This window comes from Pseudochaenichthys georgianus, chromosome 9 (genome assembly GCF_902827115.2).
Source record: "Pseudochaenichthys georgianus chromosome 9, fPseGeo1.2, whole genome shotgun sequence".
In the NCBI taxonomy this organism is placed as follows: Eukaryota; Metazoa; Chordata; class Actinopteri; order Perciformes; family Channichthyidae; genus Pseudochaenichthys; species Pseudochaenichthys georgianus.
The window spans coordinates 2,566,336-2,591,637 of record NC_047511.1 but is presented as its reverse complement, the minus strand read 5'-3'; the positions used below and the strand labels follow the sequence as shown (position 1 = coordinate 2,591,637).

The following is a 25,302-nucleotide window of genomic DNA, read 5'->3' as shown; positions in this document are numbered from 1 at the left end:
TACGCACGCTGTTTGATGGGCGAGGGGTTGGTCAAAATCACATCATGAGCTAGGACAGAAGTTTGTGAGGGAGTGTCATTAAAAAGACATGCAAAGTCAAATATCAGTTTCTGTATATCACTTCCTTGGATATCAGGAAGATGAGACAAGTAATTGGGAAAATCAGCAAATACCTCAGTATTGCTTAGTCTTGCCCCCTGTGGTGTTGCACTGCGCATCACCAACTCATCCTCATCCTCATTTGAGCTCACCTTTGAAACTGAAGCCTTAGGAGAGACGGTTGTCTCCACCTGGTGAGCTTTAGAAGACTCACTTTGGTCTTCCCTGGTGCAGTACTTCTTCAGCATGTTGATATGACACACTCTGGTAGGACGTCTGCGGTCAGGGGTTTGAATGACGTAGTTTATTTCACCGAGCTTCTTATCTACAACATAAGGACCAGCAAATTTAGTAGACAGAGCAGAACCAGGTACAGGCAATAGAACCAACACCTTGTCACCTGGCTGAAACAAGCGCTCTACCGCCTTCTGGTCGTAGCGTTTCTTCATGTTCCCCTGGGTAGAGGTCAAAGCTTCCCTAGCGAAGGAGCAAGCACGATGTAGACGATCCTTAAGTTTGGCGACATACTCCGGGATACTGCAAACTGTTTTCGTGGGCATGATCAAATGCTCTTTAAGAACTCTTAAAGGACCTCTGACCTCATGTCCAAACACTAGCTCAGCAGGACTAAAACCTAGAGACTCCTGAACAGCTTCACGGGCAGCAAATAACACTAAAGGAACACCGTCATCCCAATCTTTATGAGACTCGTGGCAATGTTTTCTTAACATGCATTTCATAGTCTGGTGAAACCTCTCTAATGCCCCCTGACTTTCAGGATGATATGGGCTGGATGTCACATGTTTGATACCTAAGGTGTCAAGTACCCGGGCAAACACTTTAGACATGAAGTTGGTACCTTGGTCTGTTTGAACTACCTTAGGTAGACCAAACATGGAGAAAAACTTCAGAAGTGCCTTGGTGATGAGCGGGGCAGTAATTTTGCGTAGTGAGATGGCTTCTGGGAACCTAGTGGAAGCACACATGACAGTTAAGAGAAACTGGTTTCCAGTTTTAGTTGTAGGTAAGGGTCCCACACAATCCACAACCACCCTTTGAAATGGCTCTCCCATTACTGGAATAGGAATGAGAGGAGCAGGGTGAATCACCTGATTCGGTTTACCAACAACTTGGCACACATGACATGTTCGACAATAAAGAACTACCTCAGACTTAAGTCCTGGCCAAAATAAGTGTTTTAAAACTCTTTGATATGTTTTTGTTACCCCCATGTGACCTGACCACGGATGATCATGAGCCAAGGACACCACCTGAGAACGATAGGTTGTTGGCACGACAACCTGATAAATTGCTAAGGAGTCTGACTCCTCACAGGCATCACTAATCCAGCGACGTATTAATAGGTGATCTTCCATAATGTAGGCCATCTTCTTTGACTTGGCCTCTTCCTGACTGATAACAGAAGAGAGACATGTAGAAAGTGTTTCATCACTTAACTGGGCTGCCATGAATTCTTCCCGAGTGGCAGGCAGTTGTACAAGCTCTGAGCTGTTACTGGGTGATCCAGCACCAGCAGACCGGGCCTCCTCTGGCAGTCGGTCCGACACTGTCCTGTCTTCAAGAAACTGCCCTGTAGCAAGAAAAGAATCAGACAAGTCCTCTCCGTATTTCTTTGACTGTGCCCTTGTAACAACACAAGCAGGAAAGATTTCGGGAGGTACTTCAGCTGATTTCTCTGCGTCTAAACTTAGATCAGGAGAATCAATGACCTCAGGTACTGGCTTAACTTTGCCCCCAGCCAAGTCATTACTCAGGATGAAATCAACACCTTTGATGGGCAAGGCAGGGAGGACAGCTACTTTAAAGAATCCTTTGACAAGAGATGAGTGAATATAAACATTGTGCAAAGGAGCCGCAACTAGTGTCATGCCTACCCCTTGATCAACAGCACTTGATCCACATAATGATCTGGAGGTTAAAGGTAAGATGCCTTCCCTAATAATGGACTGAGAACCTCCTGTGTCCCTAAGTACCTGTACTGGCAGCTGGTCTTTAGGATCCCCAGTTAAAGAAACAAAGCCCTTGGAAATAAAGAGTTTGAAACAGGGATCAGGTACATCATCTTCCTGGGACATTTCTATTTCTGCTAGGGAAACTCCTTTAATGAGTCCCATGCCTTTTGGCGTTTGAAAGCGTTGCGAAAATTGTTGTTTACGCTTTAAGAAATGACACCCTGAAATAAGGTGTCCTGTTTTATGGCAGTAGTTACACTCACGGGGCCCCTGTGGAGGTGATGGTGGTCCTCTAGACCTTTCAAAAGTTGTTGGGCCAAGATCAGGTCTTCCGGTTTGTGATATTGAAACTCTATCTGGGCGCAAGGGTGAAGAAAACAGTCTTGTGAGTGAGCATAAATTAATCCGCTAAAACAGCTGCCTTAGCCAGTGAAGTGACCTTTTGTTCATTTAAGAATATCACCATCCTTTCAGGCAAAGAATTCTTAAAATCTTCCAAGAGAAGTAACTGACGAAGACTCTCAAAATGATCCTTCACTTCATTAGCCGCACACCATGTATCTAAGAGAATGCCCTTCTCTCGCGCAAACTCAACAAATGTCTGCGTTGCAGACATTTTATGGTTTCTGAACTTTTGTCTGTAGGCCTCCGGCACAAGCTCATAAGCACGCAATATCGACTCTTTAAGCACTTTGTACTGCAAGCTTTCTTCCAAAGAAAGTGAAGATACCACTTCCTGAGCCTTACCTACTAATTTGCACTGAAGTAGGATTGGCCACATGTCTTTAGGCCAGACTAGTGCGGTAGCAATTCTCTCAAAAGCACAAAAATATGAGTCAACCTCTGACTCTCTAAAAGTTGGCACTAAAGCAATATTTTTACTAACATCAAAACTCTTTGTATGAGAGACTGTATGTGAAGGTCTTGACCTCTCAAATGTCTGCTCTGAAGAGATTCTCAGGGCATTCAAGCCGCTTTAACGTGATTTATTTCTCAGCTTCTATCTCTAACTTGCGAATCGGCAGCCTGTGTTCATAGTCCGCTCTACGCTCCTTTTCCTGGCCCTCCATCTGAAGACGGACAAGACGAACTTTTACTTTGGCATCACTACTTGCACCTAAGCTACCCGGAGAGAAAGCCTCAACCCTAGGAAGCGTTGCAGGAGGAGCTTGAGGACTAAACTTGTCAGCTCTAGGTGTAGCTAATACTCTTTCCTTATCATCTTCAATAGACACCTCAGCCCTAGGCTGAGTTGACATGCTTGGGATTACAAGAATCTTTAACTCCTCTAGTTTTTGCAGGATTTTCTCTCTTATCTCTTTTTTTACTTTATACTTGTCTACTGTAATGTTAAAGTGAGCTGCAATACATAACATGTCATCTTTGCGACAGGAATACAACGTATCAACACTTGGATTTTCAATAAGGTCCTGTAAGTCAAAACCCATTTTTCAGCCAATGTACAACACCTACAATGACTTCTCAATTATTGGTTGTTTTTATTTCAGGAAAATAGATTTCTCGGACGAGCCCCCATTTGTTATGTCCCCACTAAGGTCTAGGGGACCTGGAGACAATAACGTACAACCAATAATTATGAGAGAGTCAGAGTAAAAGTTGACAAAAGGTTTATTCCTTGTAACCTATCATAACATAAAATTAATCAGAAACACTCTGTTGGTGAGGAGGAGGAGGAGGAGGAGGAGGAGGAGGAGGAGGAGGAGGAGGAGGAGGAGGAGGAGGAGGAGGAGGAGGAGTCAAAGGATTGTGCCAAACAAAAGAAACAAGCATAACAAAACCAGGCCTATCTCTACAACTATCCTTTGAAACCAAACTCAAACAAAAACCCTCACTAACTAACTACAAATAATTTGACAAAACAATATACAGGGGTGGCAACAATCCGCTTACCTAGTGTGTCTAAACAATAGTTAGCTAGGTGGTGAGACATGTACAGGGTACCCCAGACTTACCTAACTCCTCCACCTCTCAACACACACACATTAACAAAGGTCAGAGTATTCAAAGAGCTTTAGTTGCTAAACACAGCCGTGTTCCTTCCTCAGCAACAGGCCCAGAGTGAGAGAGAGAAGACTTCCTGGGTGCCTCCTTTATGGTCGGCCCTGGTTGCTGATAGGCCAGCTGAGGGTGAGAGGATCCAATCAGCCATCAGACTCAGGTGCACAGGCAGATACCGATCAGCTGCTGATTAGCTCTGCAGAAGACAGGGAGAAGAGAGAAACACAGAAGGGAAGGAAAACCACACATGTACAGCCTGCCTGGCACGTAACACTCAGATTGCATTTCTCATTTCTCATCTGTCCGGCCGTGCGGCTGCATGGGCTACGGCTGCATGGGAAAATAATTCTGCAACTTGCAACTCTGTCTCTCAGTTCATCCACTCGTTTAAAAGAGTGTTTGCACATCACACACCAGCTGTAGAGAGCGCACAGAATGTAACATACTTTCAGCAAAATCAACGCCGAGTGGCGGATTATGCAATTGAGTTCCGCACTATGGCTATTGATTGCGATTGGAATGATTCAGCGTTAAGGGAAATATTTCGGAACGGACTATCAGAGAAAATTAAGGATCATTTATTGCTTATGGATCCTCCCACATACTTAGAAAGTATGGTAGCGGCTGCTATTAAAATTGACAATCGCATCTGTGAGTGAGATAGAGAAAGAAAGAAGACTGCCGTTTCGTCCAGCGGAACCAGAGGGTTCTCAACAGCTGTTCATCCTGTCCGGAGGACATCATTCGGTTCGTCACCTGCTTCAGAGGCCACAGCGCCCCCCATTGACTCGGAGGAGCCGATGCAGCTCGGCAGGGCCAGAATCTCACCGGAGGAACGACGTCGCCGCCTAGTAGAGGCAAGATGTTTCTACTGCGGTCAACAGGGACATCAACAAGCCATGTGTCCAGTAAAAGAACAGGCTCGCCGGTGAAAGGGAAGACACTGGTGAGCCAATCTGACTTTTTTGACTTCCCTCCACGCACATTAACTCAAGTTATGCTATGTGAAGGTAACCAGGTTATTGAACAGGGGGCACTTGTAGATTCTGGAGCCGATGAGAGTTGTTTGGATAAAGAGCTAGGTTTTAGGCTTAACCTGACGTTGACGCCATTACCTTCGCCGTTAAAAGCGAACGCGTTAGATGGGCGCCTACTATTCACAGTGACTCATTGCACCAGACCTGTAAAAATGACAATCAATGACACTCATGTTGAGAACATAGTTTTTCATGTGTTTAAATCAGCTCAACACCCGATCATTTTAGGTTACCCTTGGTTACTTTTGCACAATCCTGTCATTGATTGGCAGTCAGGGAAAGTACAAGAGTGGGGAATGTTGTGTAAACAGAAGTGTGTACACGATCAGAGTAAGTTGATACTGAGGAAAATCTCCACTTCTAAAGCAGACTGTCACAACGAACCTCTTTCTGACTATTTTTCTGATTACCCTGATTTATCAAAGGTCCCCACATGTTATCATGATCTAAAGGAAGTCTTTAGTAAAGCTAGGGCGAGTGCACTACCACCCCATCGGCCTTATGATTGTGCTATAGACGTGTTGCCAGGATCCACGATTCCCAAGGGCCGTCTGTACTCCCTGTCAGCTCCAGAAAAGGGGTCCATGAAGGATTACATCGACACCTCACTCAAGGCAGGACTCGTCCGACCGTCTTCCTCTCCTGCCGGAGCGGGCTTCTTCTTTGTGAAGAAGAAAGATGGTTCTCTCCATCCGTGCATCGATTACAGTCAACTGAATGACATCACGGTAAAAAACAGATACCCGCTCCCTCTCATTGACTCTGCTTTTGACCTATTGCAGGATGCTAAAGTGTTCACAAAACTGGATTTACGCAACGCTTATCATCTGGTAAGAATAAGGGAGGGGGATGAGTGGAAAACTGGATTTAATACCCCAACAGGACATTACGAGTACCTCGTAATGCCTTTTGGGTTAACTAACGCCCCAGCAGTTTTCCAGGCGCTGGTCAATGATGTACTCAGGGAGTTTAAGAACGTGTTTGTCTTTGTGTATTTGGATGACATTTTAATCTTCTCTCCTGATAAGGAGACTCATGTGCAACATGTCCACCAAGTACTACAGCGCCTACTGGATAATCACCTGTTCGTAAAAGCAGAGAAGTGTGAGTTCCATGCATCAACTCTCTCATTCCTGGGGTTCATCATTTGTCCTGGACAAATCCCGATGGACCCTGAAAAGGTCAGTGCAGTGGCAGACTGGGCCACCCCCACCAATAGGAAGAAGGTACAGCAGTTTTTGGGGTTTGCTAACTTCTACAGACGATTTATTAGGAACTTTAGCTCTGTTGCTGCTCCCCTTCATGCACTGACCTCACCAGGGGTTAACTTTGTGTGGGGCCTCAGGGCCGAGGAGGCTTTTAATGAGTTAAAAAGAAGGTTTACCACAGCTCCCATACTGACTGTTCCTGATCCTCAACGACAGTTTGTTGTGGAGGTGGATGCCTCCAATGATGGGGTGGGGGCCATTCTCTCACAGAGAGCGGCTGGGGATTATAAGATGCATCCTTGTGCCTTTTTGTCTCGCAAACTATCTCCCGCAGAGAGAAACTACGACGTCGGAAACCGAGAGCTGTTGGCAGTCAAGATGGCTCTGGAGGAGTGGAGGCACTGGCTTGAGGGGGCGCTACAGCCGTTCTTGGTTTGGACCGACCACAAGAACCTTCAATACATCCGCAAAGCTAAGAGGTTGAACTCACGCCAGGCCCGGTGGTACCTTTTTTTTAACCGTTTTGACTTTACATTGTCTTTCAGACCTGGGTCCAAGAATGGCAAACCTGACGTCTGACATTTCGTTGGATTTTGTCACGGGTCTTCCTCCATCCAAGGGTAACACCACTGTCCTCACTGTAGTGGACAGGTTCTCTAAGATGGTCCATTGTATTGCCATGCCAAAGTTGCTGTCAGCTAAAGAGACTGCTCAGGCGTTATTTACTCATGTTGTCCATATTCATGGTATTCCCAGAGACATTGTGTCGAATCGAGGTCCTCAGTTTTCCTCCAGGTTCTGGAAGGAGTTTTGCACCCTCCTGGGAGCGTCCGTCAGCCTCACCTCAGGTTATCATCCCCAGTCCAACGGACAGACGGAACGGCTGAATCAGGAGCTGGAGACGTGCCTGCGCTGCCTGGTTTCTCAGAACCCTGCAACCTGGAGCGAGCATCTGACATGGGTGGAGTATGCATGCAACTCTTTGCCCACCTCTGCTACCGGTCTGTCTCCCTTTCACTGTGTCTTTGGCGATCAGCCTCCTCTATTCTCAGAAACTGAGGAGGTGGTGGTGCCATCTGCTCACGCCTTAGTCAGAAGATGCCACAGTGTCTGGGCTGCAGCTCGTCGGGTCCTCCTGAGGAATTCGGCTCGGATGAAGAGAAGACGGTGGCGGATCAACGGCGGCGGGCGGCACCTACATACAGACCGGGGCAGCGGGAGTGGTTGTCCACAAAGGATCTGCCACTCAGGGTCTTGTCAAAGAAGCTCACTCCAAGGTTTGTGGGTCCATTTCCTGTCACTAAAATAATCAATCCTGTATCTGTCCGTCTCCGTCTGCCCAGGTCACTACGGGTTCATCCAACGTTCCACGTCAGCCGAATCAGGCCGGTTCTGGACAGTCCCCTGGTTCCACCCTCCAACCCCCCCCCCCCCCGTCTCCTGTCAGTGAGAAATCGAGGCAGAGGTCGTCAATTTCTGGTTGATTGGGAGGGCTACGGTCCTGAAGAAGAGTCCTGGGTCCCGTCCAGTTTTATAGTGGGCAAAGACTTAATCGAGGACTACTACAGGTGTCATCCGGAGGTCCCAGGGCTGTCAGGTGTCGTCCCTAGAGGGGAGGGTACTGTTGTGCGTAGACGGCTCTGCTAAGATTGTTCCCTAGTTTAGGTTTCATGTTATGTGTTTAGATAGGTTCCTGTTTTATTTTTGATAGTCTTGTCTACCCTCATGTGTCTCAAGTACGTTTCCTGCCTTGTCTGTTTTCCCATGGTTGTGATTGTCTACTTGTCTTCACCTGGTGTTGTCTGTCTAGTATATATAGTTCTCGTCTTCCCCTGTCTCGTTGCCAGATTGTCTTGTGTGTTCCAAGCCTTCCAGCGTAAGATCCTTTTGTCATTGTCCATAGAGTTATCGTCCATAGAGTTAGATTAGTGTATTAGTAGTTTTTGTTTTGTTGCTTTATGTATTCAGTGTGTTATGACCTGTCTGCAGGTGACAATATTGCCACCTTCACTGAACGTGAACAACTTTTTGGAAGTAATCTCAGGTGCTGCGTCGCAGGATTCAGTGTAATTTGCTCACATTGGGTTCAACGCGTCATAGAGCGAGCAAGTCATTTCATTGGACGAGAGGCATACTATGAGAGCTGGTCACAGGGATGCGTTCAAATTTAGTCAGTAATTTGAGGAACTCTCGAAATGACGAACGCAGATAAAGTTGAGCTCGAAAATCCTCCAGCATCATTGAAGTCTCCGGTTTGGGAACATTTTGGTTTCGCAGTTACGTACAAGGATGACGGACAAGCAAGTCCTACTGTCAAGCAGGCTGCTTAAGTGCTAGTACAACACACTCTCACTCCCTAAGTGTCCAATAGCGACGTTTGGTCAGTGTCCGTGGCGTCCAATTGTGACGCTCCTAGGCTCCTTCAGCGTCATAAAGGGACGCAAATAGCTTTCAACTGATTGCAATGTATTCCCATCTGCGTCGGGAATTTGACGCTCATGGAAGCACGGCATTCGTTTATGCCGGCTGCCCTTAAAGGCAATGTGAGCGTCCATTCCCATTGGATAACGGAGAATTGTACACCCGGAAGTAAGTATTCCTCTTACTGTCGATTGATTTTACAGTGATATCTGCACTACTCATCGACTAAAAAACACCAGATTATCCTTGTTAATTACACAACATTGATTGGTTTAAATTGTGTACAATGCTTTTGTATTTTTCCCCTTCGATTCGGAGAAACAAATATGTTTTCTGAGTAAAGGATGGCAGAAGACACTACACTACCCAGAATCCCCAGCTATCGTTTGGCCTACACCATGTGCTCTGTTTGACAAACCACACAACCCCGTTTTTTTCACCATTCATTCCGATGGCTGGCGTCTATGTCACGTGATCTTCAAATGTCTCCCTGCAGACAAAAGAAAACATGGCCGAACTTCGTTTTATTCTAGGTGTAAAATGCCTATTTTAAAGTTAGTTTGGCCATTAAAATGCATTTTGATGTCATTTGATGCGAGAAATATGAGTTGTTATTTCAGATTATGTGTGCAGTGGATGTACATGATCTTTAGTTTGCTAGTTATTACGAAGATTACTTCAGGAAATGGCGACGTTTTCATTGTTACCAAGGTGATTGCTAGGGACGCTGCTATCGATATTATTTCTGTTATGTTGTGTAACTGTTTAATGGTGTTATCTTTATTGCTACCCCCTTCCCCGTCAATGTATAGTGTTGGTCCACAGCCTAAACATATTAGTTTAACAAAATCCGCATCTAAAGATAGCCTACGTTATTTTCCCCCTGTGCAATTCCAGTCTCACATCTCACAGCACATCGTCATTAACAAATACCGGAAACAGACCGAACACATTTTTAAAAAATAATAATAATACCTTATTCCGAGTGTGCTTGCTTTTCTCTTTGAAAGTCATCACATAACGGCATTGTAATACACGGTTCGGCTGCATTACATATTACATATCTGCCGTAGTTCTGTATTTATAGAGCCCTGATGAGAAGACAAACATGAGGAACTGAAAACGTGACGTGGACCATAAATATATCAACAATTAAACAACATCTTACATTTCTTTTCACACAATACGTCTCCTTGCAGTATCAACACTAATTCGGCTCACTTTTATATTTGATCCAATTGGTAGATAGGCTGTATTTACACCATAAAGGTGCACAGCTGATATAAAGGGACACCTGGTGGTTAAAGCATGTTATTGAATTTAATTATTTTTATTATTAGATATTAATACGATCCCTATAAAGTATATTCATTACTCGTTATTCTCTACTAATAGTTAATTAAAGACTGTATGTAATGACTATTTTGCACATCCCTTTCAAGATTTCAAGATGTTCTAAGGTTTATTGACATATCATATAGGCCTACACAACTATGGTGTAGTTCTGCACTGAATGAAAAACGTGGGTTGCAGGTTCCTCAATAGTGCATTACAACACATCTATCAATATGTGTGCATACCTCCAGCAATGTTAACTATGTTGAAGCACTTATTTTAACTGATATTATACATAATGTATTATACTCTTATAAGCTGTATGTAGATATCTCATCTCCGGCCTTGTCAGGCATTGAACAATCAATAAATAAAGAACACAGAATTATTGAATATAAAACACAGAATTTATGTGATTATACTAAATGATTTTCAAATAAACACAACTGCATATTTAACTGCTACACATGCTGATGTAACGCAAATGTTCCAACTTGGGATCAATAAAGTATATCTTATCTTAAGATGATCGATGGCTACTGCCATATTTGCACAATGTGCCTCTGAACCTTGACAAGTGCATGTTTCAGGCTTATCAATTAATGTAATTAATGTAACGCGGTGGACCCGTTCAAATCCAGTTTTGGACAGTCTGCCGTGGTTCCATCCCATTTCAAGTGCTGTTCGAGAATCGGCTTAACCCTCGGAGCACACTCTCCAATCACAGAGCTTGAGGACTATCACGGGGTTTGTCAAACAGAGCACATGGTGTAGTCCAAACAATAGCTGGGGATTCTGGGTAGTGTAGTGTCTTCTGCCATCCTTTACTCCTGGGAATGGACGCTCACATTACCTTTAAGGGCAGCCGACATAAACGAATGCCGTGCTTCCATGAGCGTCAAATCCCGACGCAGATGGGAATACATTGCAATCAGTTGAAAGCTATTTGCGTCCCTTTATGACGCTGAAGGAGCCTAGGAGCGTCACAATTGGACGCCACGGACACTGACCAAACGGTCGCTATTGGACGCTTAGGGAGTGAGATTGTGTTGGCTAGTACAGTACAGTTCAAATACAGATTATTTCAGTTCATCGAAATGCTGCACCTTATATGTTTATTTTATTATATTTTGTATTTATTTGAGTGAATATTCACAGTTTAATAATAATTAAAAACCCAAACTAATACTTTATGTTTTGTGAGTACTAGTACAGTAAAGTTCAAATACAGATTATTTCAGTTCATCGAAATGCTGCACCTTAATGTTTATTTTATTATATTTTGTTTTAATATTTGAGTGAATACATTATTCACAGTTTAATAATAATAAAAAATATATATATTTTATGTTTTGTGATAATTTTTTCTGCTGTACCGAAAACGTACCGAACCGTGACCTAAAAACCGAGGTACGTACCGAACCGAAATGTGTGTGAACCGTTACACCCCTAGTCTTTAGTCAGAAACATTGTTCTTCTTTTAATCTGGCACCTTCTTTCCAACACAACTATCTACACAACAAAAACATCACCACAGGAGACAGGAAGTTGGCCCTGCTTGCAGACCTTGCCACATGAACATGTGAGAGGCCTGATACGAGCCTCTATCAGCGCTGTCACTTCCCCTGCTCCTCGGCTCGTCAATAACAAACAACTAGCTTTCCTTTTTACACACACATTCTGATGGTACATCGGAGTGTGTGTGTGTGTGTGTGTGTGTGTGTGTGTGTGTGTGTGTGTGTGTGTGTGTGTGTGTGTGTGTGTGTGTGTGTGTGTGTGTGTGTGTGTGTGTGTGTGTGTGTGTGTGTGTGTGTGTGTGTGTGTGTGTGTGTGTGTGTGTGTGTGTGTGTGTGTGTGTGTGTGTGTGTGTGTGTGTGTGTGTGTGTGTGTGTGTGTGTGCCGAGGGGGGTTAGGGTTATTTCTGGATGGTTTATCTTCCTCCCATGCACATTCACAGTGTATGCTGCTCCAGATGGCCAAAGAACACAGAGCTGTTAATGGTACCACTTGATCATGTTTCCGCTCTGCTATAAATCAGTATATTAACAACGTACATAAATGCCATACACAGAGCTTTTGATTGATCCCCATGTGACGCTTAAAGTCATTTCATAAAAGGAGAAAAAACACTCAATGAAGATTTAGCCATGTGTGCCTGAGTGTTTGTCCATGGGAGAAATATCACAGGCAGTCATTTAAATACATTTACTGGAATCTAATTAGAATGGCTCTTCATGTTTTCATTTACATAATAGATTTCTTAGTTTATAGAGGTAGATTACTGATGAACATGTGGTTCATTGTAAACAAGTTCTTATAAGTTCAAATCCAGGCTATTAAATGTGCCTACCACAGCTCCCAACACACACACACACACACACACACACGCACACACGCACACACACACACGCACACACGCACGCGCACACACACACACACACACACACACACACACACACACACACACACACACACACACACACACACACACACATATATATATATAAACAGTGCAAAATGTGCCTCATGTAATACAGTACTGCTCCCAGGTGGTGAAACACATGGCTGTGCATAAGAGAAATCAAAAGTTCAAATGAAATCAAAAGTCGCCGTTTTGAATGTACGGCTTTATATATCGACATTTTGAAAGAGCTTTCTGTTATTTGTGTTGAATAGACTTCAGATATTCTCACATAATGTTGATTCAACTTTCATCCAAACGGCTGTCAACAACTTTGTTGTGCTTGAAATAATTTGCTCAACGTAAAATAAAGAAATACCAAATGACCACCTTTTTTAAAAGTGAATGTTTTAGCTTCCAAGAAAGTCTCACTGTTGAGGTTTCTGCTCAAATATCTGAATATACCTTATAAAAAGGAATAACACACACACTCTGCATCGTTGGTAGATATTAAAATGATATTAGTAGCTTGTTCAAAATTACCGTAGCACATTTTTTGAATCAAGTAATGAAAAAACAGGACAAAGATATTAAAACAAAATTGAACCACTGAAAAAAATGTTTTTGAATACATTATATATATATACAATATAAATATATTTAGACAAGTTATATATATATATATATATTTAGACTTTCCATGCAGTTTATTTGTTCATGCTCCTTTGAACACAAACAGCATTTCCAATGTGGGCACAGAGCCCAGTGGAAGTCCAGTGTACAAGGAGAAAAGCACAGGTGGTACTTATAACATTAATGACGCAGGATTATATTAGAAATGACAGAAACAATACATTATATTTAATGAAATCAATGGAAGAATTTAAAAAGCAAAAAGTCACTAAACGTGTTTCTGGGTGGGCATTAATGGTGTGCACGGTGTATCTCACTGAGAGAAGGAGCCGATCACACATGTAGGTGTTTGCTCTTGGAAAGCTCACTTGTTTCATGTGTGCTCTGAGTCCAGCCCTGCCTCTTGTGTCGGAGCCGTGCGCCAGGAAGGCCCTGCCGTGCACGTGCACGGGAGGTGGAGATCAGTGTCAGTTTCCAACAACGGCTCTATATTTAGCGAGGGGACTGGGTGACCCCGTTTAACTGCAACACGTAGAGACACACTTCTCTGGACCCCACGCGCTTTCACCCGCTGGATCTTTCTCTTGCGTTGGTGTGTGTTGAACAGTAAAGGTGAGTTAGGAATGATTCATTTCCTATGAAGTTGCAGTATGCATTTGGTCCTTCTCGTCTTTATAGTGTGGTTTGTTTTATTTTACATTTACAGCACCCCGAAGCGCCATGACAGGCTGGTGTGCCACGCGCTGCTTGGAGCTGATATCTGTCTTCCACTGACAATCCATCTGAGAAACAACTATGTGTCAGTCGGCGGTGCCAGCGGCCAGACTGGGCCTGAACAGTGCTGACCCGCTGGTGAGAGAGGCTTTTCTGATGGCTCATGACTACATAGACTATGTAACCACAGGGGGGGCCGATGGCACCATGGGTCCTGCCCCCACATCCTGCTCCAGAGCGCTGCGCCATGCTGGAGACGAGCTCCTCACCCGCTTCCCCATCTTCTTCAGACGCTGGCCTCGAGTCTTCCAGGATGTGACGGAGAAAACGGCCTGCCCCACGCTCTTGAGCATCCTGGACGAGCACTTCTTCGCCCCGGTGCCTGGGGGGCGGCGCAGGGAGCTGGCCTGGAGCGCAGTGCTCTCAGTGTATGTGCTGGCGGGCCAGATGGCTCTACATTGCCATGAAAGGGGCATGGTGGTGGTCCTGCCTCAGCTGAAGGAGTGTGTGGGGGCGTATGTGGAGAGAGTCGTCTGCCCTGAGATACGAGATGGCGGAGGATGGGTAAGATAATACAAGCGGATTATTTAAACTTCATGTAGAGTTGGATGAGGTACTTATCCTCAAAAATACATCTATTGCATTCATTTACAAGGAGTACAGGAACATCCTTTAGCACAGAGGCTATGTAATGTAGCCTATACTGCTGTGAATGGGGGCAGCAGCAAAACACATCATATCAATTTCAGTGTACACTACATTTCTGGAACTTTTCTATATTGCTTGGCTTCCATGCCTTGATCCCTACCAGCTCCTTTTGGCGGGTCACCTACATGTCCCTGCTGCACCTGTTCCCAGCACTTAGCTTCCATGCAGTTGTGGCTTGACAGGCATAGGTGATATTCTGACTATGGGTGTACCTCATACCACCCCACTTTAAACAATGCACCTCTATTAATATAAAGAACATGTGAGAAAAGTATTTGAATAGTTTAAATCAATATCCTTTTAGTCAGTGGCGGCTGGTGGAAAATATTTTTGGTGGGGCTGTTGATAGAGTGAGTAAAAAAACTTTTTTGGGAGAAATTACCCCTTAAATTAGGACTTCTGGTGATGTAATGGCGCGTTTCCAGTGCAGCGCGGAGCTCGCTTTAATGCTGCGTTCAGACCGGACGCGATGCGAATATTCGCTTCGCTCTAAACGCTCCTATCGCATCGCTCTAGTCGCTCGAGTTTCACCGCAGCTGTCAGCTGTGTTTACTCGCATCATTCAAACAAGACGCGCTGGCTCGGGAGCTACAGCTACAACAACATGAACATATTTTACCGTGATTAAATTGTAATACACGTTTCTAAATGATGCCGACGTAACAACACACTGATACCGGTTAGTAAAAACCATGAATTAATGCTTTGACAAGTCTGCAGACAGACGGCAGGCGAAAAACCTTTTAGAATGCTTGTTCCCTGAATGGAGCTTGGCTAAGCTAACGCTATATATGCTCCGACCGTCCACACTCACAACAACGGCCTACAGACATAAATAAACCAGCGACTTTATTCTCCATGACACAGACAGTCTGTGGTTTGTACTTGTTTAACTTTTGTCTAGTTTCTGAACAGATCGTATCTGTCCCCGGCTGTTTGAAGAGCAAGCATGTGAAACAAAAGATAGCATTTACCTGTTTGCATCATTTGCATCCAGCTAGCCATGTGAGAAGCCTTGTTGATACGTTTTGTCTTTTTCACGAGCTTGCTGTGATATATACAAATCGGGTTGGTCCGGTCCAAAGTCTTTAAGTATCAATTTATCTCCCAAACTTCTCCTTTCAAAAGGATTGGAGAGTAGCTCTTGGGCGGACGAGGTTCCGGCGACTCCACCTGCACACCATTCTCATCCAAATACTGCGTCACCTTGGTCACTCACGAGTCTAAAAAACAACTCCTCACATCAACGCACGTAAGCAACATGGGCGCCAACATGGGCGCCAACATGGGCGCCAACATGGGCGCCAACATGGGCGCCAACGTGAGCGCCCACGTGAGCGCCCACGTGACCAAAATATTTGATTGGCTGAAATTATGTTTCGGCGGCACAGTTTACTATTGAGACTTTTGCAACCTGCTGGTTGCTGCTGTTTCGCTCGGGGGCTCTGCCCCGTAATGATAAACTAATGCCACGGGCAAGGCCAGGCAGGAAACAGGTGACTTATCAGTAACTTTAGACATCGTAACACAATTTTAAACGAGATTGTATTGTAGATTATACATTTTTGTGATACTAATTGTATGATATTTACCTTGTTCATTAAATATTAAAATATATATTTTTTTTAAATATATATTTTTTAAATATATATTTTTTTATTTAATATTTATTTTTATTTTTATATCTGGCAAGAGGTGGTGCGGCGCCCCTAGCGCCCCTATGGGCCGGCCGCCACTGCTTTTAGTGCATAGTGTCGACCAAGCTCCAAAGCATTGCATCTTCCTATGCAACTGAACTGGGTAGATTATTTCTTCAGAACCTGGTAAAAGCATACATCTCTATAGTTATTGTTTTAAATCAGAGAGTGTTGTAATTAAGTAAAGTAACTTTGGTCATTTTTCCAGAGATGACCAATCTCAACCAGTTTTAGAGATTATAGGTTCCCTTCGAGATATAGAACATGCACATCACGAGGCTCCTGTAATCTCACTTTACATTGTGCTTTAATGATTTGCATAATGATATCAAAACGTTAAGTGCAGGGCCCCGTTGGGATGTGCGCATGCTTTTTAGCTTTTCTGAAGTGAGGCTGGGCCCTACGGTAGTCTACACTTATATACATAGGATGGCTTCCTGGGTTTGTTGAACGCTTCAGAAGAAAGGGGAAATCCTGATGGGCCGTCAAACCGAGATGTTTTCATTTAAAGGGTGTCTTTACAGTAACTGTATGATAAAGGTGCAACGTGTCGAGCACACCCAAACATCCTCATGTCTACAGGCGCACCCTGCTGTGAAAGAAGACACACTTCCATAGTGTTCGATGGAGGACGAGGACAGCTGTGTGCTTTGTAATGCGTCACAGAATCACTGCTGATCCAAATAAATTCACGCCCAAGGCTGCACGCTATGTGAATGCTCTCTTATCCGTGAAGCAGATCCTCCCTAAAACTGTTTTTAATGGGATCCTAATGGTGTATCCTTTGAACAGGAAATGCTAATATCACTGTAAATATATTGGATTGAAATATGAACTCTCATTTGAAACTTCCGTCTGTTCTTTTGCTTCTGACAGAGTGGTTTTGTATCACGCTTTGGAGAGAAGCAGGGCCTGGAGGGCCAGGTGAAGAGAGGGTGCTACTGGACTCTGCTGGCGCTGGCTCTCAGCATCCTCACCTACTTCCTGTGGAAGAGAATGATTTAGCCAGCACTGCCACCTAGTGACCGTTCACACTAACTACAGGAATGAGCTGCCTGCCATCTGAAAGTCACATCATTTCTCTTTTAAAATGGTGTAAAAACATGTCGATAATTTACAGAGGTGGGAAGTAACTAAGTACATTTACTCAAGAACAATTCTGAGATACTTGTACTTTACATGTCTTCTACTCCACTACACTTCATAGGTTAATGATGTACTTTGACTCCCCTAAGTGTGTTTTTGTTTAAGCAGCGTGTAAACAATGCATTGCACACAATGTGAAGATGAAAATGAGTACTAAATGAACAGACATAAGCATAAAATATAAACATCTCAAAATAGAAAATATAAACAGAACTTTAACTTTAAAGTAAAATATATACATAATGACTGTGGAAGATATACATCAGAAGACTGTCTGTCAAATATACACTATGCGGGGCCAATTACAGCTAACAAAATATAGTATCATATTTATTAACATGGAGTGTGATCAATGTACCGTGTGAAAACACTACACAGAGGGACACATGATCATTTTTTAATGTAAACATCCAGTTATCAAAGCAACATGGGAAACTATGGCGCTGTGTGCTCTCTGCTGTCAGGGTGAGTGTTGGACTGTCAATGCTGCAGGAAGGACTTCCTGCACAGAGGAGCTGCACAAGTCTGTTGTTCTGCATGTATTAATATACCTTTAGTTACTTCACAGATCTGGATGAATGATGAAATCTAATCAAGTGTTGAATCAGACTTTAGTTCCACCTGGAGTAAATCCACCAGCTACCCTGCAGTCTACAAAGTACTTCAGACTAGCTGCACCTTCACCAGCTTTGAGAACACTTCCATGATCAATCATTATAAAACATATCATATATATTATTCTGAAATGGACCAATCTGCACAACGACTACTTTCACTGTCTTTCACTATATTTTGATGAGAATACTTTTCTACTTTTACTTGAGTAACATTTTGAATGCAGGACTTTTACTGTAACAGAGTATTCCTACACTTATTTTACTCAAGAACAAGACCTGAGTACTTTTCCCACCTCTGGTAATTAACCTATAGATCAGTATAATGCATTACTCCAGGGGATCTAAGCCTTTGGAATAGTCACATTGTTTATGCTGCAGCATGTGATCTGGAATCTTTTTAAACTGACTTGTTCTGCTGGTTTACTTCCTTTATTAAAACATGCATTTGTGTTACCCCTTTGTTCATACAGCCTATTTGAAACAACGTATGAAGGATTCAAGATACACAATATGAGCTTATGTATGATGGACAAACACACTGATATATTTGTGGCAACACTTGAGTGTTCTTTCCGGAGAAAGTAGGCAAGTTGACTTAATGCACAGTGTAGTGAATCAGCTAAAAACACCTTAGCCAACATGCGTCTCCAATAAGTCTTCAATATGGTCATCATCATCATCATCAAGTGAGTCCATTCATTAAAACCACAAAGACTTTGAATACAGTTGAACCTTTATTACCGGAACAGCAGCCAGAACAATGAAAGGATTTGGAAGATTACATTAGAAGCCAACATTAACAGCAGCAGAACAGTGAAAGGACATTACAGTTATAGCCAACATTAACGGCATGAATAATGCTGAAAGCAATTGCAACCGTGCATTTTTCTCTTACATTAATTTAAAAGATTTTTGGAAACTGATATTTAGGCCAGATCTTCCTCCCCCTCCTCGAACTCTCCCTCCTCCTCAGCAGTGGCATCCTGGTACTGCTGGTACTCTGAAACCAAGTCATTCATGTTGCTCTCTGCCTCAGTGAACTCCATCTCATCCATACCCTCACCGGTGTACCAGTGGAGGAAGGCCTTTCGCCTGAACATAGCTGTGAACTGCTCAGAGATGCGCTTGAACAGCTCCTGGATGGCCGTGCTGTTGCCGATGAAGGTAGCAGACATCTTGAGGCCACGGGGAGGAATGTCGCAGACAGCGGTCTTTACGTTGTTGGGGATCCATTCAACGAAGTAGCTGCTATTCTTGTTCTGCACGTTCAGCATCTGCTCGTCAACCTCCTTCATTGACATGCGGCCGCGGAAGATGGCAGCGACGGTGAGGTAGCGGCCGTGACGTGGGTCGCAGGCAGCCATCATGTTCTTGGCATCAAACATTTGCTGGGTGAGCTCGGGCACAGTGAGGGCGCGGTACTGCTGGCTGCCTCTGCTTGTGAGGGGGGCGAAGCCTGGCATGAAGAAGTGCAGACGGGGGAAGGGCACCATGTTGACAGCAAGCTTACGCAGGTCAGCGTTGAGCTGTCCAGGGAACCTGAGGCATGTGGTGACGCCGCTCATGGTTGCAGAGACCAAGTGGTTCAGATCACCGTAAGAGGGAGTCGTGAGCTTGAGTGTGCGGAAACAGATGTCATACAGGGCTTCATTGTCAATGCAGAAGGTCTCATCTGTGTTTTCCACAAGCTGATGGACTGATAGTGTGGCGTTGTAGGGCTCAACAACTGTATCTGACACTTTGGGGGAAGGCACCACGCTGAAGGTGTTCATAATGCGGTCAGGGTACTCTTCACGGATCTTGCTGATCATCAGGGTTCCCATTCCAGAGCCCGTACCACCACCCAGGGAGTGTGTGAGCTGGAAGCCCTGAAGGCAGTCACAGCTCTCTGCCTCCTTCCTCACCACATCCAGGACAGAGTCCACCAGCTCTGCACCCTCTGTGTAGTGACCCTTCGCCCAGTTGTTGCCAGCCCCGCTCTGGCCTGCAAGACAATAATCATAAATGAAGATGCGGCACTGTGCAAACAATCAATTGCCATGCTCTGAACAAATCTAATAAATATCACTTACCAAACACAAAGTTGTCTGGTCTGAAGATCTGGCCAAAAGGTCCAGACCTTACTGAGTCCATGGTGCCTGGCTCAAGATCAACCAGCACAGCACGGGGCACATATTTACCACCTAGAAACCACAGGTTAGAAGTAAGGGAACATGGCCAAAATTAAGATTCAACATACAATTCAATAAGAAATCAAGGCTGTTTAGAAGTTACCTGAAGCCTCATTGTAGTAGACATTGATCCTGTCCAGCTGCAGGTCACTGTCACCGTGGTATGTACCAGTCGGGTCAATACCGTGTTCATCACTAATCACCTCCCAAAACTATAGAACGGAAGCAAAAATTGTTAGTTATTACATCCAACAAAAGGACTTGGAACACCAGTCCACTCCTCATTAGTGCATTTTATTTACAGTTACGAGTGTATTTAGCAGCCTGTTATAATTGTTGATAAATGGTAGTGGATTAAACTCTTTTCCCGCCGGGCTGACTTCGACATGCGTCCTGACCCCCTATTGGCTGCAACTCAGTATGGCATAATCCAGTAGGGCCTCAATTAGTCGGCGAAAAAGCACACGTCCGATCGTCCGGGACGTGTTATTTACAATATCGGAAAAGTACATCTTTCCATTGACGTGTCCAACGGAAAAGTGACGTTTTTCGCCCATATTTATTAATAAATTCAGCTTACAAAAGGCAGAACTCATTCGCAAAATGTCCGTGTCCGCCATTGTTGTTTGCGACCGCTTTACGTTTCCTTCTTTGTCATGTGTGATGCAGTAAAATCTTACCGCTCACTTACGTTAGCGGTGTCGTAAAACTGTGGGAAAATGTCAAATACGATGCAGAAGAAGACGAGTCCAGTGGCCCCAAGAGGTCAACTAAAGGTTTATTTATTTTCTAAGACGGTTTGTACACATCATCCTCTCACAGTTGTAAAATGGTGTGTTCAGTTAATAAGGAAAACTATTAAAATAAATTCTGTCAGAAAATAGTGAATTAAGGGCTTGAAAGGGGACTCCACAATTGATGTACTGATGGGCCTGAAAAGGGCCATCAGTACATCAATTACATAAAATCATTTTAGAAAAAAACAAACATACAGGACCGGTGAATTTAGTTTTAGGTTGGATATTCGACGGACATTCGCGGATCCGCCATCAGTTTCCCGGACCCGCCAGCAGCAGTTTAACAGGGAGATCTTCTCCGCGAAACGAGGCTTTCACTTAGGGACCATCAACAAATGACTTTTACAATTAGACAAGAAAAATGTTCTTTTTAATAAATCGACAGCTTCTCGATCGTGTGAATGTGAAGCAAATTCACTCTAGAGCATACATCTATTGAACACACCTCTTTTTATTGCATTTTAATACTTTAAATACGTTTTATTAATATTTTGATGTGAAAATTAGCTTATTTCTTCAATACCTTCCAGGTCATGTGACCTAATGACTCAACATCAATGCTGGGTCAAAGAACTACACTTTCTGCATAGGACACACCTCTTTTTATTGTATTTTAACACTAACTATTTTTATATTAATATTTTGATGGAAAAATGTGCTTATTTCTTCAATACCTTCCAGGTCATGTGACCGATTTACTTAAAATCAAAGCTGGGTCAAAGAACTACACTGGTTGAATAGGACACACCTCTTTCTATCGCATTTGAACATTCTAAATATTTTATATTAATATTTTGATGGAAAAATGAGCTTATTTCTTCAATACTTTCCAGGTCATGTGACTGATTCACTCAAAATCAATGTTGGGTGAAATAACTACACTGGCTGCATAGGACACACCTCTTTTTATTGCATTTTAATACTTTAAATATTTTATATTAATATTTTGATGGGAAAATGAGCCTATTTCTTCAATACCTTCCAGGTCATGTGACCTAATCACTCAAAAATATTTAGAGAGTTAAAATACAATAAGAAGAGGTGTGTCCTATGCAGCCAGTGTAGTTCGTTGACCCAGCATTGATTTGAGTGATTAGGTCACATGACCTGGAAGGTATCGAAGAAATAAGCTAATTTTTCCATCAAAAATAATAATAAAACGTATTTAAAGTATTAAAATGCAATAAAAAGAGGTTTGTTCAACAAATGCATGCTCTAGCGTGGATTTGCTTCACATGCACTCGATCGGGAAGCTGTCGATTTATTAAAAAGAAAAATGTTCTTGTGTAATTGAAAAATCATTTGTTGATGGTCCCTAAGTGAAAGCCCCGTTTCGCGGAGAAGATCTCCCCGTCGTAATACAGCCAGCAGCAGGGGAAACTGACGCTGCTGGCGGTCCGCGAATGTCCGTCGAATATCCAACCTAAAACTAAATTCACCGCGGTCATACAGGAGGGGTTTGAAAGGGGTCTACATATTGACACTGACACTGTGCTAGGGCTACTACTAGTCTAGTGTATAATTCTTGTATAGCATGTTTCTTGCCAAATATGAACAAATAAACAATAACATGTTACCTTGGTTACAGTAACCCAGATTCTTGTATGCTTTGTTGATATTTAATAATATTTAAAATAGGTGCAGCATGCACAAAGTATAGCTACAAGTGAAAAATGTATTCGGACAGGAAAATTGCCAAACGCACCTGCCCATGGACAAGTACTCTCGTTTACACTGAGACGGGCCCGTTATAAATGTAACCAACATCAATTAAATACAAACATCATTGACGTTGTAATACAACATTACTAGTTTGTGGTGCTTTTCTCTTTTTCAACGACAATGCAGCATTTGTACGCATTGCAGTAACGGCTGCCAAACGAACAATGGTGATATAACGGTAACCGTTAACCGTAAGTATTTGAAAAACAACAACCGGACAGACAGTTATTTATCTCAATCAAAACATTTAATAACATCTTAAACCATTTTTATAGTTTTTATTCGTCAATAATTTGACATAATACTTCTCTTGATGCGTTATATCAAACATGTAGGCCTACCTGCAATGTGCACAAAGTAGGGCCCATTAAATGTTCCAAGGGTTGGGTCAAAAATGGGACGGCTGTCAAACGACCAATATAATATATATAATATAACGGTAACAGTTATCGTTTTAGTGTTTGCTTGCAACAAACGGACAGACACTTATTCCAATCAAAACATGTTACATAATGTCCATAAAACATTTAAATCGTTTTAATTCGTCAATTCGTTGACATAATACCGCCCTTAACACGTTATATTAATAATTTAATTTCAAGGGTTGGGTCAAAAATGGGACCCGAACTAGCACAAAGCACCGGCTCCCAGAGCAGAGGATAAGATATGTCTGAATGAAAATTATTCAATTGAAAAGAAAAAGGGCTAATTGCAACCTTACTAACCTTAGCACCGATCTGGTTGCCGCATTGGCCGGCTTGGAGATGCACAATTTCCCTCATATTGGTTTCTGGATATTGGTTAGAGATCTCGCAGACGACAACGCCCTTCTGTTTGTGCCGGTGCGGCGGCTCAAACATTGGTTTTATAAAACAACAAGACCCGCCCTTTTCTCCCCAACTCGAATATCTATTGGCAGATTTACGAACGCATCATTAACAGACACATAAGCTTTCAATGCGTCTCGGTGATAGGTCGAATCTGCCTGCCAATCACATTCACCTCAAACGTGTCTGCTCTCTAATCTGCAGACGCTGGCCTATTTCCCATATCATGGCTGATGAAGATATATGCGACACTCACCACAGATTTTATTCTGCATTTCACAGTCGCTCTTGGCGTCTTTTAAAGACAGTGAACAATGCATTTATTATGTCATAGTTAAGTATTTTTGATGTATATCAGTTATAAGAAGGAGATCAGAGATGACTGCAAGGAATCCCCAGCCCCCGTGGGCGTGGCTGACGAAAGGCATACTATGGTCCAGTTTAGCGTAACTTTCGCTTTCCGAACTCGATGTTCTGGTGTGGCTACACAGTCATGATGTTCAGCCTCTTAGGCCAATGAGTCTACAGCTAATCATACCCGTTTAGCACAACAGCAGCTACATGTACACATTGTTCCCCTATTCTCTGGTACAGTTCATGATGAGATGATGTAGGGTTTTATCAGAACAAAAAGCTGCTTCTTCTATCTACATGATAATGTTGCATAAACAAAACTGCTCTGCAATAAACTGAATTCATAAATAGTCCATGCATGCATTTATGTCCAAGTAAAGACACCAATGGATACTGAAGAACAGTTGCATTTGGGTGTAAACAGATGAAGTGCAGTCTATCAAAAAGAGCTTTGCAGTGCCCAGAAGGATGTTAGTATACAACATGGTTATAGTGCCTGCCAGGCCGATGCAACACAGATGTGATGCACTGATAAGGTAACAATACATATGTAGTATGGAAATGATTTTACACAGAAACCAAACCTCTGCAGGGATATCTTGTCAAATGGTTTCTTCAAAGGTTTCCACCTGATTCAGCTTCTATAAGCACATCTCGTATAGCATCTCTGAATCATGTAATTCTTAAGATAATGAATGACAAAACATTCAGTTTCAATGTAGCCTTTCATTTAAACATAACAATGTTCAGAAGCACAGGATTCCTGGAGACAATGTTTTGAAATGGTACTGTATTGTAGGTGGAAAGCAGAGTTGTGGAATGATGGCTTGTAATAGTTATAGCCGGTGTCACCAGTGCTCCTCTGTCTGCTGTCATGTCTTTAACAACTGGGAGAGTATCAATACCGGGTTGCTGTTGGCGTGACGATAAGCTTTCCTACTCGGTTTTGCAGACTTCTGGCCTTAGTTCAGGGATGCATATAAGCTTTGTCCTACCCAGCCTTCAGCACAGTATCTATGAATGCCATGCATTTGTATGTAGATTAATTATTGCACAGACTGGTAAAGGCTTTCATTGGTGTATGAATAGTTATTCATGTAGTACGTCTCTTTAATTTGTTTAGTGTAAAAGATGTGTATTCAACAGCCTGGGCCTAGATATTCTTTACAGGAACACCACTGTCTGCTATGCTTCCCATACAGTATGTAGGTCATGCTCATAGTCTCCTCTGTGTGCGCATTGTAATCTGACACACAAAGGCCTCTGTTTGCAACATCACAGTGCTATGTCACAGAGAGGATGAGTCAGGATACTTTCTGTAGCCATTCTCTGCAGTGGGCCTGGTCATTTTCAGTTGCTTGCAGAATCTAAAGGGCAACATTTGACTTGCAGACACCGTCCACCAAGGTACAGCTGCTGAAGC

At 43.1% G+C, this 25,302-nt stretch overlaps 2 protein-coding genes across 2 annotated transcripts; one reads left to right on the top strand and one right to left on the bottom strand.

Moving 5' to 3' along the window:
- The first annotated feature begins 13,627 nt into the window (after positions 1 to 13,627).
- On the top strand, positions 13,628 to 18,461 carry bcl2l16 (BCL2 like 16). Its single transcript, XM_034090772.2, has 3 exons — positions 13,628 to 13,738; positions 13,833 to 14,404; positions 17,122 to 18,461. Exons 2-3 carry the CDS (start codon positions 13,922 to 13,924, stop codon positions 17,248 to 17,250), a joined length of 612 nt encoding a protein of 203 aa, XP_033946663.1. The 5' UTR covers positions 13,628 to 13,738; positions 13,833 to 13,921; the 3' UTR covers positions 17,251 to 18,461.
- A 268-nt stretch (positions 18,462 to 18,729) lies between these two features.
- LOC117452267 (tubulin beta-4 chain) lies at positions 18,730 to 23,547 on the bottom strand. The gene is made up of 4 exons (XM_034090771.2): positions 23,424 to 23,547; positions 20,283 to 20,391; positions 20,081 to 20,191; positions 18,730 to 19,992 (listed from the first exon to the last, which is right to left on the bottom strand). Exons 1-4 carry the CDS (start codon positions 23,478 to 23,480, stop codon positions 18,935 to 18,937), a joined length of 1,335 nt encoding a protein of 444 aa, XP_033946662.1. The 5' UTR covers positions 23,481 to 23,547; the 3' UTR covers positions 18,730 to 18,934.
- Positions 23,548 to 25,302: the final 1,755 nt, after the last annotated feature.